Source organism: Melopsittacus undulatus, chromosome Z (assembly GCF_012275295.1).
Source record: "Melopsittacus undulatus isolate bMelUnd1 chromosome Z, bMelUnd1.mat.Z, whole genome shotgun sequence".
Classification (NCBI taxonomy): domain Eukaryota; kingdom Metazoa; phylum Chordata; class Aves; order Psittaciformes; family Psittaculidae; genus Melopsittacus; species Melopsittacus undulatus.
In genome coordinates this window covers 8833565-8849655 of record NC_047557.1, presented here as the reverse complement: position 1 = coordinate 8849655, position 16091 = coordinate 8833565, and the positions used below count along the sequence as shown (strand labels likewise).

At 38.4% G+C, this 16091-nt stretch overlaps 1 protein-coding gene across 1 annotated transcript in view; it reads left to right on the top strand.

Annotated features, from left to right (window-relative positions):
- The window catches only part of KIAA1328 (KIAA1328 ortholog), a 69350-nt gene that overhangs the window by 18992 nt on the left and 34267 nt on the right, over positions 1–16091 (top strand). Inside the window, exons 3-4 of the mRNA XM_034073211.1 lie at positions 1759–1940; positions 8724–8811. Coding sequence (XP_033929102.1) covers positions 1759–1940; positions 8724–8811 — 270 coding nt within the window. The remainder of the gene's footprint in view (positions 1–1758; positions 1941–8723; positions 8812–16091) is intronic.

Sequence of the window (16091 nt, the reverse complement as noted above, 5' to 3'; positions counted from 1 at the left end):
CTCTGCCTTAGCATCATTTAAACCAGAACTCAGTATTCTAGAGTTAACTGCACCGTGTAAAAGGTATCACAGCAAACAAGTGGAATAATCGCTTCCTCATCTACAAGCCAAAGGTCACTGTCTTCACAGAGGATCTGAAGGTTGTAATTAAATGTACTTTAAAAACTCAGAAAGCATCTAAATAATGACAACCTCATTGTGTTTTAAATACTTCTAATCATCCAAGTACAGGCAAATGGAATGTCAAGTCTTGTATTATCGCAGAAATCTGGTCAAGTATTGCACCTTTAAGCCTCTTCAAACATTTACTAGGGTCTAACCCCACTTCTGGCTGGGTTGCAGGAATTAGTAGGTTAATAATTTCATATCATTCAAATAAGATACTAATTTAGTCACCATAAATTTTAATAACACTTTGCAACATTATTAGTGGCCACACAGTTTGAGGCCCTGAAGTAAACGGAGGTTATTCAGAGAAGTTTTATCCAACACTTCAGCCAGTTATTACAGGTCATAAACCATTAAATACTGTTCTGCATTAATAATACAGGAGTAATACTAATTGTCCAACAGGCGCAGTGGGCCCTATTAAACAATGGCTTATACAGTACATTGATTTGAAACTTAATTTAGCTATCATTTTCTGAGGGGAACATCAAATACCTGCGTTTTCCTTCACATGTACAGTAACTTCAGTAGTGTAAGCTTTCAGATAAAAGTTTCTTGTGAATCAGCCTCCACAAACTCAGTGGCAGTCTTTGGGTTGCCCACGTCAGTGCTTAAAATCAGTGCTTAAACAGGAAAATGATTTGTTTAATCTTCTGTTAACTTAGGAAAGTTGTATGTCACTTCAGTGTTTGCAAGTAAAGCAGTATTATCTTGGGTTGAATTGTATTTGTTCATGGGGATAATACAAAGTTTTCTTTTTGTAGGTATTTTAATTGCTTTTTTTTTATAACAGTGGGGGGCTAATGACATATATATATGTTGGGAATCCTCATTTAAAGCAGCAATTGTCTTCAAGAGGACAGAATTTGAAAGCAGGTTGTCTTCACTGATGGAAAGATGTGTCTCCATAGGCTCCTGTCTTCCCCAAATGCTTGCTCTGCACCACCAAATTTGCCTCCTGGCGCTGTCTGTGCTGTGTTTACTATCTTGTGCTGAAGATCATCTTGAGCCATACTGGTTTTGGTTAGCCTTCTTAAACTGCTGCACGCACTTCACCAGATACTCTTGCACCAGTTTATTCATACATTCTCTGTTCTACTTACAAGTAGCTCTGTTCATTTATCTTGCCTCATTTTGTATTTCATGCCTTTTCTTCTTGAATCGAGGTATTGCCATCATGGTGATATTTAAAAAGGATGTAGATGTGGTGCTTAGGGACATGATTTAGCAGTGGGCTTGGCAGTGTTTCCTTCCTTGTTGGCCCTAGTGATCTTAAAGGTCCTTTCTAACCTAAACAATTCTACCATTTTATGATCTGCTTCCCTTTTGCAAGCCATGGCTCCAGTTTTCACTTAATCTTCTCTGTTTCCTTTTAGCAAAGTGAGCAATTTTTTAGTTACTGTTTCTTCCAACCTTGCTCCGTTGTGCTGGACAAAGTCCTTTCTGTATCTTCATCCCACTCACCCTGTCCAAACAATTCAGGAAATCCGGGACTTAATGCTTCCAGAGTCAAAATGAGGGAGAGGGCTGTGTGCAGCATTGAAAGGTCTGAATGCATCTTGTTAACACTGTGATCTTTCTTTCCCCCAGTGTACCAGTGTCGAAACATGAAGATTATTTTCCAAGGACACCTCCAGTGAGTACAACCTCCAGAACACCAGGAAGTGGTGGGAGCAGTTTGGGGAAGAAGATGGCTGGGTTTGGTGCAAACATGCAAGATGAGAGAGCCCTTCTTGTGCAAACCAAGAAGGAAGGCATCAAGTCAAGGAAAGGTAAGGGGAAGCACACTGTATTGTGGGGCCATGAGTGTGCTGATGGCATTTAGAAATTTTAGATATAGAATTCAAGAGCTTATCAGAAGGAAAGAATTGCAAGTGGCTTAAAACAATCCAAAAGAAGGGAGCTCCATTTAAAATAATAAAGTGCATAGAAAGCCTTGTAAATAACAAGTGATCTTCTTGGCTGGTGTTCCTGATGGAAGGGAGAAAAATAGCCCTTTAATCTCAAAAAGCTACTTCAACAATTCTTTTTCTTTCCCAGCAAGCAGAGAGAATTAAGTGCAGTGGGGCTTGCTCATGAAATGTAATCTTCTTCATATTCTTTTCCTCCCCAAGTAATGGGTCCACCATCACAACCTCATATTTTGCCTCACAGGGTTGTCTGTACAGCTAGAATCTATCCTGCCCTTGGCTTAGTACCTCCACTTAAGGAGCAGAGAAGCAGTCTTTCTTAGAAAGGGTTGGGAACAAAAGCAGCTTGGATGTTTCGCTGCTGAGCCTTGAACATAATCCTTGGTTCAATTATGAGCTACCTTTTTTTTTATTTTAACTTGTCAGCCAGTTTGCCGTATATGTCAGCATAAAAATAAAGAAAATGGCAAAATGAGAAGAAATGTGGTGCAGTTCTCAAAGGAACAAATAACTTGTGTTATTGGTTAAGACTGTACCAACATTAAAAAGCAGTCCCTGTGAAGAAACTTTCAAAAGGGTATCATCAGCCTGGACCCAAACAGTGGCTGAGGTTAATCTCTTCCAAGGCACAGCTACAAAAGTTGGAAGCCTGTAAAGGGCTTGTGTCCAAAAAAATCAATTTCTAATTTGAAACAAAATCATTTTTGACTAACAGGGGTTCAGGACCCATTACTTTTGCTGTATAGTCTGCTGACATTTCACACTTTCTGTTGTGCACAATGAATCCTAATAGTCATTTTATAACATTGCTACACCAATCAATTTAAGCAAGAGAAAGCCGTTACAATTCTGCAAAGTTTCAGGGGCAATTTTCACTGATGGTTTTCTTTTATGGTTTTTTTTTTTAGCTATCATTATTTTTTTCTTCTCTTTCCCTCTTCCTTCTCCCCCTCCTTCTCAATAGTGTAGTGATGAAATTGAGATTTTTCACAGTTGGATCATGGGTTTTGTTCCTTGGATAGGGATAGTCTCTAGAAAAGTAATTTATTTGCCATAGATTCGGGGGAAAAAAATCCAAGCTGGCCTCTTCTTCATTCGTTTCATTTTGTAGTACTTAGGAGAAGTTACAAGCTGCACGATGCTATTGCGCATAGCAATTGAGCTGCACATATGCTGATTTAGTGATTGTAGTGGTCAGCATATTATCTGAAGATGGTGGGAGTCTTTCGCAAACACTGGGATTTCTGGCTTTGAAGATGCAGAGCTGTGTGGCAAAATTTAACTTGCAAACATTGGCACTTGCTGTGATACGAGATAAATTTCCGAGAAATGCTTTCAAGCTGTGGAACAACCTCAGGTCTATTACTGATTTGAATGGCTTGTTTATCACGAGGCAAATTACCTAGCACTAATCACTGAAGTTGAAGTCTTCTGTATTTAGTATCTTTTTAATTGGCTTCCTTCTGTTATATGTTTGGACTTCTTTAACAAGCATACACATATACTTCTAAAGTATTTTTTCCATCTTTGGGTATCACCAGGGCACAATGTTGTTTCTTAATTCCAGTTAGCTCTGGACGTAGCTGCCTCTGTCCTTGTTTCTGCTGGATCTTCCCATCTGTTGCTGACCTGGGATTTCTGCTTCAGAATTTATTGTTTTATTGGAAAGCAATTATATAGCATCTAGCAAAAACAAAATAAGGGATGCTAACACTGTTTACTGTGGTGAAATTTATAACAATATGGTGTTTGCCTTACTGTGTCAGAGTGCTGAACCAGCAAGCCTGGGTATCTTGGATCCCACTGTTGCAGTGTGTTTACCTGAGCCCTCTAGCTAGGCCATGTGATGTGGGAAAGGGGAATGAAGTCAGCAAGACATCTTGAGGAATGAAACTCGATATTATTTAGCCCCATACCTTAAGGTGGCCTTTTGGTCAGAAAACAGCAGCGCTGAATACTGTATACAGAAGCATGTCCACTGAAAACTTCTTAAATTGTATATTCTTCAGGATGGGGACTCTCTCCAAGCACACCTTAGTGCAGTGCCAGTAGTGATGTGAATCTTTGGGTTCACTATGTAATCTCTTTGCACTACTGGGAATCGTGGGGGTATCCAGGCTATGGTGCAACTCATGATAGTGTCCCTCCACAGCAATATACGCAGTTGTACCAGGTTTTGGTGTTCAATTACCTCTGACTAGATTTTTTTGAGAAGATAAAAGGAAAGCATTCCCATGCCAGAATGGTGGAAGGCTTTACTGTTCATAGGGCTGCTCACTTACTATGAGCACAGTATGTATGGAAGGCTCACATTCCAAACCCAGTTCTTTCTCCCTGCAGATGTTTAGTAATGGGGAGGAGAGCAAGCAGAACATTGTTAACCTGTTTCCATCACCTGATGGAGTGGAAGAGGCACTTTTGCTCTCTTTTCAGGGCAGAAGCTTAGTGAATCAGCTTAGGCAACCAGCTTTTATTCTCACTGTTGCTTTTTGTCTCCTGTTTCTATTTGCTCCTTAAATTTTATTCCTGTGCTTTAGGAGGTGCTTTAGTCTTTTAGACAAACTTTTTTAGTTTTACCAGGAAAACTTTAAACAGATGAAGAAATCCTGAAGTCTTAGATCTTTTCAGCAGTAAATTGTTTTTATTGGTGTCACCACCAGCTATGTCAATTTGTACTAAAATCTAACAGCTTCTCTGGTTAAAAAGCACTGGAGTACAGAAAGAAGTGTTTCTCTTCCTTTCTGCCCTGGAAAATTTTACTTCTAGGCTGGGAAACTAAACTAGATTCTATCCACAATGTTCTGTAATTTTGGACACTCCTTTACATTTTTGTTTAAAGTCTTCCTCTTCACAACACTTCCTGAAATACCTTTATATTGAAACAAAGAAAGAACTAATTTCCCCCTTTCTTTTAGGGGAATATAGCATCTGCATGGTATTGTATAGCATGCATAGCTTTCCTTTCCATATGTAAAAGAAAAAAGCCAGGAAAGGAAAATTATTTTGGCTCTTAGAATCTGTACTTTTCCAGGGGCTGTTTTTGAGTAGGTTTTCTAAGAGAGCTTCTTAGGGATTTAGAATCTGGAACTTCTTCCCTAGGGGGAAGACTCTTCCCTACAATCGAACAGAGCAATTAGTTAATATTAGTGAAGCACTTTGAAGATGTGAAGTACTATATAAATGTTAAGTATTATGAATATTAGTATTATTCAATTCATAAAGATTTATTTTATGATTATGAACCTAGATTTCCCTTTGCTTAGTTGCATCCCATTACTGCTGGAACCAGCCTTAACTGTATTTCTTCATTCTTAGTATTTACACTTCCAAAATGTGGACTGCTGTATTTCTCCATGTTCTTAATATTTTAGTTGTTTGTTCCTCAAGTAGAAATAGACAGCTATTTGAATTTTCTCGAATGAGTCTTTAATCTACTTTAAATCATTCCCATACCAAGTTAACCAAATTGAAAATAGTATTTTTAACATTACCATTTAGAAGACATCTATAATTGCCTTGGGATAGCTTGCCTTGCATGCTTATATCTAGTTTGTTTTTTGCTAATCTTTGCTACCCCAGGTTCTTTCTGTTGCTGTCAGATTATCTCACCATATATGAGCTTTTTTTTTTTACCAAGGGTGAATGTGTCTGTTCTTTTTCCATGTTTGTTGCTTCTCTAGATCATCTGCAAGGTCTCCAGTCTCATACTGTCTTCCAACACCTGCAAATCTAATTAATTTGCTGTCATTTGTATCACCTCAGTTCTCTATGACTTTTCATAAATAATTACCAGTCACTTCATAAATTCATTAACTAATTCCCTTAGCCCTGAAATATATATCCTTCAGACTAAAGAATTTGTATCTCTTTTTTTTTTCCCTGGTAATGTCTTTTAATCAGCTTTATATAGGCAGGTATTATACATCAACGCGGTCTTCATTATCTCCTACTTGCCAATATTCCTTTTTGTTATTTTTTTTCTCATAGTATATTTTAAAATTATTAGGAGCTTGGCCACTTTGGAATCATTATTGATTTAATCTTCTTCACATATTCATAGACCTGCTTGCTCTTTGGTGTTTCTTTTGCCTCAAAATTGACTTGCATGCCTTTGGTCAAGATGTATTTTTAAATATTTTTTTTATTTAGATATGCACTTATTCAGGATTTTTTGCCACCCCTGTTTTATGTCTGTGTAGTATAACAGCCTCAGTATATTCCTACTTACTTCCTTTTCTTGCATTCCATTTCCAGACCTGGTAATATTTGCAGACTTGGGTCTCCGAACAGTCCCCTTGAGGCTGTATTGGCCACTTCCGAGTTCATATATTTTGTTTTTCAGAGAAATACATCTACTTCACTATGAATGTAGTGTGTTGACAGTGTGCCAGCCTTTTCTTTTAGTAGGAATTGAATATATTCTCCTACTCACCAGGTTTTTATTACTTTGGTCTTATTTTCTTAAAATCCAGCTGCCTCATTCCACTGTCATGTGAAATGATTTCTAAATATCTCTTATTCGATCTTAAAGCCAAGAGTCTAAGCAAGAGGCTTCCAGTCTTTATAAGCATACCCACTCTCTCATCCTGGATTGGCATGCTATCAAGTTACCGGGGACACACAATCAACATATATCCCCATGATATTTCTAAGAGTTCCTTTGCTGATAATTAACTCTTTGTAAGGCGAGATCTTTTCACTGCATGGTACTGAAGCACAATGCATGACAGAAGGGCAATAAGAGCCCATTGTATTTTTTTGTTAGTCTCCCTGGAATGCACCTTTAAACATGTGGATTTACTATATTGTATGTATTTGTATACATTTTAATGCAGTATGTAATCTTAATGCAGTATTTAATCTCTTAGACATCCGTAAATTTTGCACTGACACTGGAATTACAACCTTGTTGCTTCATGTTTCAGCATGGATGGTAGATAATGTTTCTGTTCACAGAGCTGGGAAATATTTAGGCATGACAGAATTACTTAAAGAGCTAAATACTGATTTGACTTTAATTTTTGCTGAGACTTGGAGATTTCCCTATAGTTACTGTTTAGTTAAGTGAAGTTGGCTGGACAGAACTAATAAGGCTAGAATATAAAAGCCCGCACTCACAGGCTGTTGCATGGTAGATTACATTACTCCTAATTTGCTTATTCCACTTACCTCGGACTACCTGTAAACAAGTTGTCTTAACTAAATCCTATCTATAAAGCCCAGTTCTCAGCTGGGTGGGTAAGAGGTGGAAAGATAGGTGGAAAATTGGCAATACCACCAGCCTCTAAGGATGGTCATCAGTCCAGCTGGCAGACACTTGGTACTGGTTAATTGCTTAACATTAACAACCTGGATAGTGGGACAGGATCCACCTTCAGCAAATTTGCAGGTAACACCAACTGTGGAAGTGGTACCTACTCTGGAGGATAGGGCACAGTGTTCAAGTGACCTTACAGGTTAGGAAAATGGTTTGACGGAAACCTGCTTAGGTTAAACAAAGGGAAATGCCAATTTCTGCAACAAGGTTGGACCAATCTCACGTAACAGGGCCGACAGGGCAACTTGGAAAGCAGTTTTGCTGGAAAAGAGCTGAGTATCCTGCTGAACATTAAGGTGACCACAAGTCAGCAGTGTGCCTGTGTGCTGGAGTAACCAAATCCTCGGCTATAACAGAAAAGTTCTGGTCATCAGTTTGATGAAGTGACACATCCCCTCTGATCAGCTCTGGTGAAACTGTATCTCTGAAGTGTTGTGCCCAGTTTCGGGCTTCACAGAGCAAGAACATTGACAAGCTGTAGGAAGTCTAGCAGAGGCAACCAGGACAGTCAGGGAGTTGGAGCATATGACTGCTGGGGGAGGGTGAGGAAGCTGGGTGTAGAGATGATGCAGCACAGCTGTTCTGAGGTCTTCAGGTACCTAAGGAGAGGGTGTAGAGAAGAGAGAATCAGACTGTTGTTGGGAGTCATCAGCAACAGGGCGATGGTGAAGGTTACAACTCCAGAGATTCTGATCAGCTAACATTTTTTGCTGTGAGGATGGTCAACACTGGAACCAGAGAAGCTGTTCAGAGAGGTTGGTTCACTATCAGTGGAGACATTCAAAACCAAACTGGACAAGTGCCTTAAACCTGGTCTAGTTGGCCCTGCTTTGAATGGAGGATTCAGCTACATGACCTCCAGATTTCACCTTTCAACGCAGAATACTCTGTAATTCAGGAGTTATTGGGGTAGAAGAAAGGAGTGGACAAACAGTCTTATTTTATTGGAAGAAAATACTGTCACAGGGATATTTACACTTGGAATGTTAGCATCTTGTTGCATGTCATGAGAACTGCATTTGTGAAACAAGCTGAATCCTGAGAACCACTATATGAAATGATAACAGTACAAGTCTCTCAAACTTTGGGCAGCAAGATCAGGCTTATAGTGTGACTTATTCTGTAGATTTGAGTCTCTGTGATCCTGAAATGCATGCTATGGACATTACTGTCACCTGATAAGTTATCTGATAGCCATTTCCCTGTATATATGGCAACCCAAAAGTGTTGCAACTTTTAGTCCCAGTGTTCTGTAATAATGCAGAATCACAAAACATCTGTCCAAAAATTCCTAGCCTCTGATTATGTGGCTTGTCTTCATTCCACAGAGACAACTTTAGGACCTAGGAAGGATGCAGCCACATCTCCCGTGCTGATAGGCAGCAGCACATCCCCAATCCAGCATGACATTTCACGGTAAGTCACTAGGTAATCTCTGGTTTAAAATTCTGCAAACACAACCATCAAATTCTCCTAGATGCGTGGAAGTGGCTGAATTTCTATGATATTTCATACTAGCACGAGCTGGATAATACAAACTAAAAACTAAAATATCCGTTTGACATTTATAGTAAGCCTTAAATTACTTGTTAGAATAAGAAGAGCAGGAATATGCCAAGTTGTAACATTTTAATTTTACTTAGATTTTGAACAGAAAGTATGTTATGTTCCAAGTCCTGACACATTAAATACATTTGTAAATAATTTGAATGGATGGTGTTAACCCCTGTTAGATTTTAAATCCACTTGAAGTTCTTAATCCCCCTGTACTTACCCCCCCTCATATTTTATCAAATGGCATTTCTTTTAAAATGTTTTGTACAAGGGTTGTTTTATGTTTAATGACAAGCAACAAAATCACATTAAGTCAGCAATTCCTGATTATACTATATATCTGCACTAAACGCACTGGAAAAGCAGCATTATCGCTTCTGCTCCAATGAAGAAATAGAAAGCAGCATTGTTGTTACACTTACGACATAAAAAACAACTTGCCTTCTTTAGGTAGGATTACAGTTCTAGCAGCAAGTGCCTAGAAAAACAGCATACAATCCTTGTTTTTTGTTATCATATCCCACATTTTCTCATAATAATATCTTTAGTTAAACAACAAAGTAAACGGATTCAAAAGTATTAATTTGCTGTGTTTTACACTGTTGGTTGGATGATTTTGTGCAGTGGGATGACAAGAATATATGACCATTCTTAGGAAGAGTTAAATGTTTCTTGGAGAATGAGAGGGCTTGAGTCAGATTTAATCTTCTCTTGGCCCAGTGGGCTAGGAGAATGTATGCTTGATATCATCCCTCTATTCTTGGCAGCAGCTGGCAGTTTATTTCTATCTTTTGAGAGAACTTGCAATATATAATAGGTGGTAAACTACTACCAATATTGACAAATTTGTACTTACTTGCTATAGAAACACTTCTTTTTTTTTAATGGAATTACCATCCCATCCAGGAAGGGATGGTAATTCTGGGAGGATTTAAGAACTGGGATAGATTGTGCTATGTTTCCCACATGTAACTGTATATTTAAACCCATAGAAACTACAGGATTGCCTAAGCATTTCTCTTAAAAGGAAGGGTTACCTCTGCAGGGTGGTAATATCAGATAAAGAGTGTGTAAAGGTATTGCATGATACCGTCTAATAGTGATAAGTTGAAATTCCATTCAAGCACTGAGGAGTAGATATAATTATTCACATCATACACAACTGCTCAGAAAAAGGAATTTTATTCAAGAGGATTGATGGTCCATTCTTTTCCACAGAGGGGAGTAAAACATTTGTTGAAATATGCAGTTAGAAATCATATCAGATAAAGTGATCAGTAAAAGGAGTCTGATTAGCTGTCATCCTTAAAGGTTTATTGTACCAGTTGATGACAAATTGTGAAAAATCCTGTATTTCTGGGTGCTGTCTTGCATGCTTCCTTGCTTTCTTTCTTTCTGTTGGTGCTGTAAGTATAATTGACCAGTTTAAGCAGCCATGTTGTGCTTTCCCTTACTCATGGCCTTCTCTAATTGAAAATGGTAAATGGACAAGTATTTCTGTGGAGACCTAAAGCTGATCCTATCCTTCATCAAAAAACCTGCTTGGGCAGCAGGTCAGTCTCAATTTATCATGCAATGGTAATAAGCTTAGACTGCAGGTTTAACTAACTAAATTAATCAATATTGAGAATTATTGCTGCTTTTGTGCCACTAAAGTTAGGTTTGTCAGCATGTTAGTTATAATCTGTGATTGTGGGGAGGGGGAGGGAGTTAACAGCTTAACCACAAGAGTTGACCCAAGCCTGAAACTTACAGCACAAAGCCCTAGCCCAAGAGTGAATTTATTTATTCAGCAGTACGTGTAAACCTAATTACTTCTGACTATTTAAATTTATAGGACTAGATTCAACTCATGTTTGTGCCAGCTTTAACTAGCACGAACCCTGGCACCCGGCAGTAGCAGCAATGGAAAGCCTGCCAGGGAGAAGGTGTTGGAAAGCGACAGAAGCTCCCTGCCAGCACGAGGCATCAGGGTGCTCACACAGATTCTGGGGAGGGCTGGCTGGATAAGCAGGCATGGCAGGTAGAAGATGCGATGGCTTGATAGCCTGTCTTGGCAGCGCTCGACTGGAGGCTTCAGTGTGTTACAGCTACCTCCTGCTTGAGGAAGAATCACTGCAGTCCTGCTTTCTTCTCTGTCATGGAATGAATCATGTCTGGGACAAGAAATATGTGTCCCTAAAAGGTAAAGGTGTGTGCTTCGAGGGCCTTAGTGCTAGACCTGTATAAGGACCAGGCTTGCAGAATGAGTGTGCACAAGGTAGTTTCAGTGATGTCTCTGAAAGAAAAGTAGCATTTCTTTATCTGGCATCCTTAGTTGGGCTAATAGTGGACTTGTTTGTTCATCGTGCCTCTATGTATAAGAGTAGGTATGTTATGCTGAGTGTTAGGAAATACGACACTGCTTTTCATAATAGAGCCAAGCATTGCATGTTTGATTATCCTGTGTTCTTAAGCCAGCGTCTACACCTGCATGAGCCCCTTGAAAATATGTTCACAGCAGGTCTGGAAAGCATTTCCACTCAGGTACTTATTTATCCAGACCAGAGCCCATATACTGGGGATAAAAAAACTCCAACAGGCAAGTTTGGGGTTGTTCAAATTTGGAAGAATAAGTTTGTTCCTTACCCCTAAAAGCATGATTCCTCTTGACTATTTAAACATTACCTTTTTGGTGATTTGGGATATCTTTTTCATAACTGTTGTTTGCCTAGAAGGAAGACTCGTTTTGGCCGTCAGTTGGAAAGGAGATGGAAAGTGAGGGGTAGTGGCATTTGTATGCTTTCATTTAGTAATGAAGTACTTTTTACATAAACTAGATCTTACCTTTGGTATAATCAGGTACTGATTTCAGCTAAGCAAGTGTTGTGCTGCAAAACAGAAGTGAGACTGCTCTAAATCAAAGTATTAAGCTATTTTTTTTTTCTACAAAAATGTTATAAATTGTGCCTTGTGAAAGACCATTTAATTTGATTACAGCTCTGGTGCAATTGTCAGGCTCTCCCCACGCAGAAACAGTTGTAGTGTTGAGTTTGGCACAATAAGTCCTATAACACTGCAGATAATCAAGCACTTAAAAAGTTACCAGCAAAGGTTGTTCTGCTCACCATGGAAACAGATAATTCTCCTGTAGCATTTTTCACTTCGGGCATCTAAGAAGTGAATTTAAGAAGAGTTAGGTAAATTAAGGGATTGAGTGATAGTCTGGGATTTCAGCATTAAGCCTATGTTTTCTTGTTGCAGTTTTAAATCAAGAGCTTTAATGCTAGCTGAATCCATTGTCTTGGAGTGAAGTTTCTTGTAGCCATTAAAATAAGTGATTTAAAAGTTCCTGCAATATGAATACTATATTCGAGCTATATTATTATCTGTTAGACTACAGTGGCCTGTTGGAGTTTTTACAAACAGATTGTAATGTGTAAATTTGTGTTTAGGGACATTTTAAAAACAAAACTATTTACCCAATTGCCCAGCATATCTCAGGTGAATGTGTATTCAGGGACTTTTAAGCAAATTAATATCTGATGTAAAATATAACGTGCAGAGTTGTATACTTAATAATGCACACTGGAATAGTCTAGAGTAGATCTGTTACGGTGAGTGTTAGGAAATACGATAGTGATGAGATTTAAGCTTTTGCCTTACATATGTGGTGGTTGTCTTTCAGAACTGTGAAATAAAGAAGAAATTCTTTACTGGTAGGTTGGTGAGGTACTGGAATGGCTTGCCCAGGGAGGTGGTGAATACTTCATTCCTGGCAGTGTTCAAGGCCAGGCTGGACGAAGCATTGGGTGATATGGTTTAGTGTGAGGTGTCCCTGCCCATGGCAGGGGGGTTGGAACTGAATGATCTTAAGGTCCTTTCCAACCCTAACTATTCTATGATTCTATGTTGGGTGCTTAAATATGGTTTTGCTCTTAAGATGATACAATGGAGTTTCTTCTAGTGTAGAGTATAAGCAAGCACTGCAAAGAAATAGATACTTTTTTTTCCCCTTAGGATCAGACACCATTCAAGATTCAAAAGGAGAATGAGGAAGATGATGATGAGAAAACTTTCATTCCAGATCTAACTTAAGAGTTAAAAAGTTTAAAGTTAAGAAGTTAAAAGCATTAAAAGTTTGGAGTGGAGTGGTGAGTTAGGTAGTGAATGTGTTAGGAGACGTGAGTTTTGCCTTCTCCCTGAAAAAGCCAGCAGCACAAAAAGTCCAATATAGTTCCATATTCAAGTGATAAAACCAGACGTTGGCAAATTAATCTCTCTTATTCACAGTGTAGGTTGTTAATTGTTCTCTCTGCTGGCTGTCGATATAATGTGAAATTTTCATTCCCCATTCAAGATGGAAAAAGTTGTGGCTGAAAATGTTAACATTTGCATTTTTATTTGTTGATTTATTTAAAGGACAGCCTCTCTTACAGCAATCCATCACTCAGTGACACCCCAAATATGAATAATGTATTGTAGACTTGTGGTTACAATGTGTAATAAGTGCCAGAGACGGCAGAAGAATGTTAACTATGTTGCAAATGTAATATTTATCGACTCCTAGTTTATTGCTTTTGAGGTTCAATAATACTGACCATAGGACATTAATATCACTTATCTTGATTTTAGTTGGGCACCTCTGTATGTAGAAATAAACCATCTATCTCATACTTACAAAATAAATGTGAATTTTACAGTGTTTTGTAAGAAGTGCATTGTAGATTTCTTTGCTTAGTGCTCACAATTCTCCTTTTCTGCCTTCTCATTTGCTTGTATATGACATTGATCCCACTCCAGTTGCCTGAGCACCTCAGCATTCTTCTAGAGGCTTTATTTGCTGGCTGCATTATGATCTTGCGCCTCTGATGATGTTTCAGCCAGTTCTCTCTTCCTGTTAAAGACCAGTATGAAAAAAGACTGTTGGATAGTTTTCTAATGCTTCTATCTGAAAAGACAGTGCCTGAGAGGCTAAAACAGAGATATCTTCTCTTTTGGAATGGCATGCACAGGAAATCTAATTCATCTCTTTTAGAGGATCATGGGTATCAGAAATAGAAGTGTTTAATTAGGTCAACAGTTGTTATTGCAGTCATGGCATTTATTTGCAGAGAATTTTTTAATCAATGAATAGAAATACATGAGAGCAATTTTGGAAGATTAGTATTTAAAAATCAGTGAATTTAAGAACGAAAATTTTCTTAATAGTCTGTGTAAGAAAAAAAATTGTAATGAGGCAAACAGAGTAGCAAGTCAATCAGTAGTAATCATTCCTATCTTCAGTACTTGCTCCAGAGTTCAGCTTCAGAAACTGATACAGGCTGGGCACACACTACTCCTTATCTATGCTGTTCGCTTACGGCCACTCAAAGCTTTGAAGTCTCAGGGGTGAAATGCAGATGTGAACCCAGGACTGGGATCAAAACCAAATTTAACAATGGGAGATTTCGAGCGTGTGTTAAAATCAGATTTCACCTGTGAAGCCTGGCTCTTGGGAAACTTGGAATTGGGTTCAGCCATGAAAATGATAAGCCTTGATTATATTTGGTGTTGTAGACATCATGTAAATTTCAAAATGACATTCTGTATTTACATCTGGGGTTATCAAATTTAACACATCATCAGCTTCTTTTTCTTTACTGTGTGTAACAGGAACGCCTATTTGTGTCAAAGCAGCCTACCTAATAGCTGCTTTGCGATAATAGTTTTGGTGTGTCCATTGCTGACAATGAGAAAAATCATATTGGGAAATTCTGTCTTGGAATGCAAAAGGATTAATGTTAATTAGCAACTGTTGGCTGTAATTGTCACCCTCATTAAAATGCAGAATTATGTATTTCTTAGTTATAAATAACCTTTCTAATTGTACTTGATGTATGCCAGTTTAATCAAAAAGTACACTTGCAAACAGGCAGATATTTGCATTAATCTAGGGTTGGATCTCTGAGTCTTTTTTGATCATCTTTCATTCCAAACTTGACTAGTTGGGGGAGGTCTATTACAGCTACATATCCTTTGCACATTTATTTTTTTTTTCAGCTCTGTGGATCTGACAGGATTTTGTATTAAAATGAGGGGAAATGTCTTCTGGGAATGTTCAGTGCAACAGAAAACGTGTCAGTTTTGAAGTAGTTGGCAAGGTTTCCATCATTCAGTGGTATGACAATAACTTGATTGTAGTTTGAAAGCAATAATAAGCAAAGGAAAATAGAGAACAAATCATATTATGAAGCTGACTTAACTCTTTATGTCATTTTCATTGTTATCTTAATTACTTTTTTTTTACATTTCCCCTCCCCCCTCCTTTTGCAGGTTCTCAAATACTATGTTAAATCTTAAGTGAATGTTGGTTCACTGGATGTAATTCCTGTTTGCACTTGCAATCACATCAATGAAAGCTTAGTCTCAAAATATTTTCTTTTATTACATTTCAAATTTTCAGGTTATTTCTGTGCTTTCCTTTACTTCTTTGTCAAAAAAAGTGATTTGACTGTCTTTTCTGCCTGCACTGACTCTGAATGCTCTGCATTGTAGCTTGGAATTACTGTGATGGCAATTCCTACAGAACCTGGCAAATTAAGACTAATCTTGGTTCCCCTCTTCGTGGTAGTCGAAGGAACTGTTCTTTGTGGTTCTCTTTATAGCAGTGTGTTCACTTCTTTGCTCCTTCTTTTTCACAGGAATCTCCTCTTGGGTTTTGGGGGACGTTTTGTGAGACAGAAGGACTTGATTAGTACATACAGAATAATCACATCTTAAAGAAGCCATTCTCACAGAAGAAGAGTCTCTTGGAATAGGATGAGGGGTGATGGTTATAAACTAACAAAGGAGCGATTCAGGCTGCATGTGAAGAAGAGATGTTTTACAATGAGGGTGGTAAAATCCTGGCAGAGGTTGCCCAGGGAGGTGGTGGATGTGCCATCCCTGGAGACATTCAAGGCCAGGGTGGATGTGGTTCTCTTGGCAATCTGATCTATTTGAAGATGTTCCTGCTCATTGCAGGGGGGTTGAACCTGATGACGTTTGAGGGTTACTTATAACCCAAACTATTCTGATTCTATGGTTCTGTCATATATTAACAAACAAGCCTTCTTCTCTCTTCTTCACCTACACAAGATTTTCAGGCGGAAAGCTCCTTAGGACAGGATCTTGGCACAGTA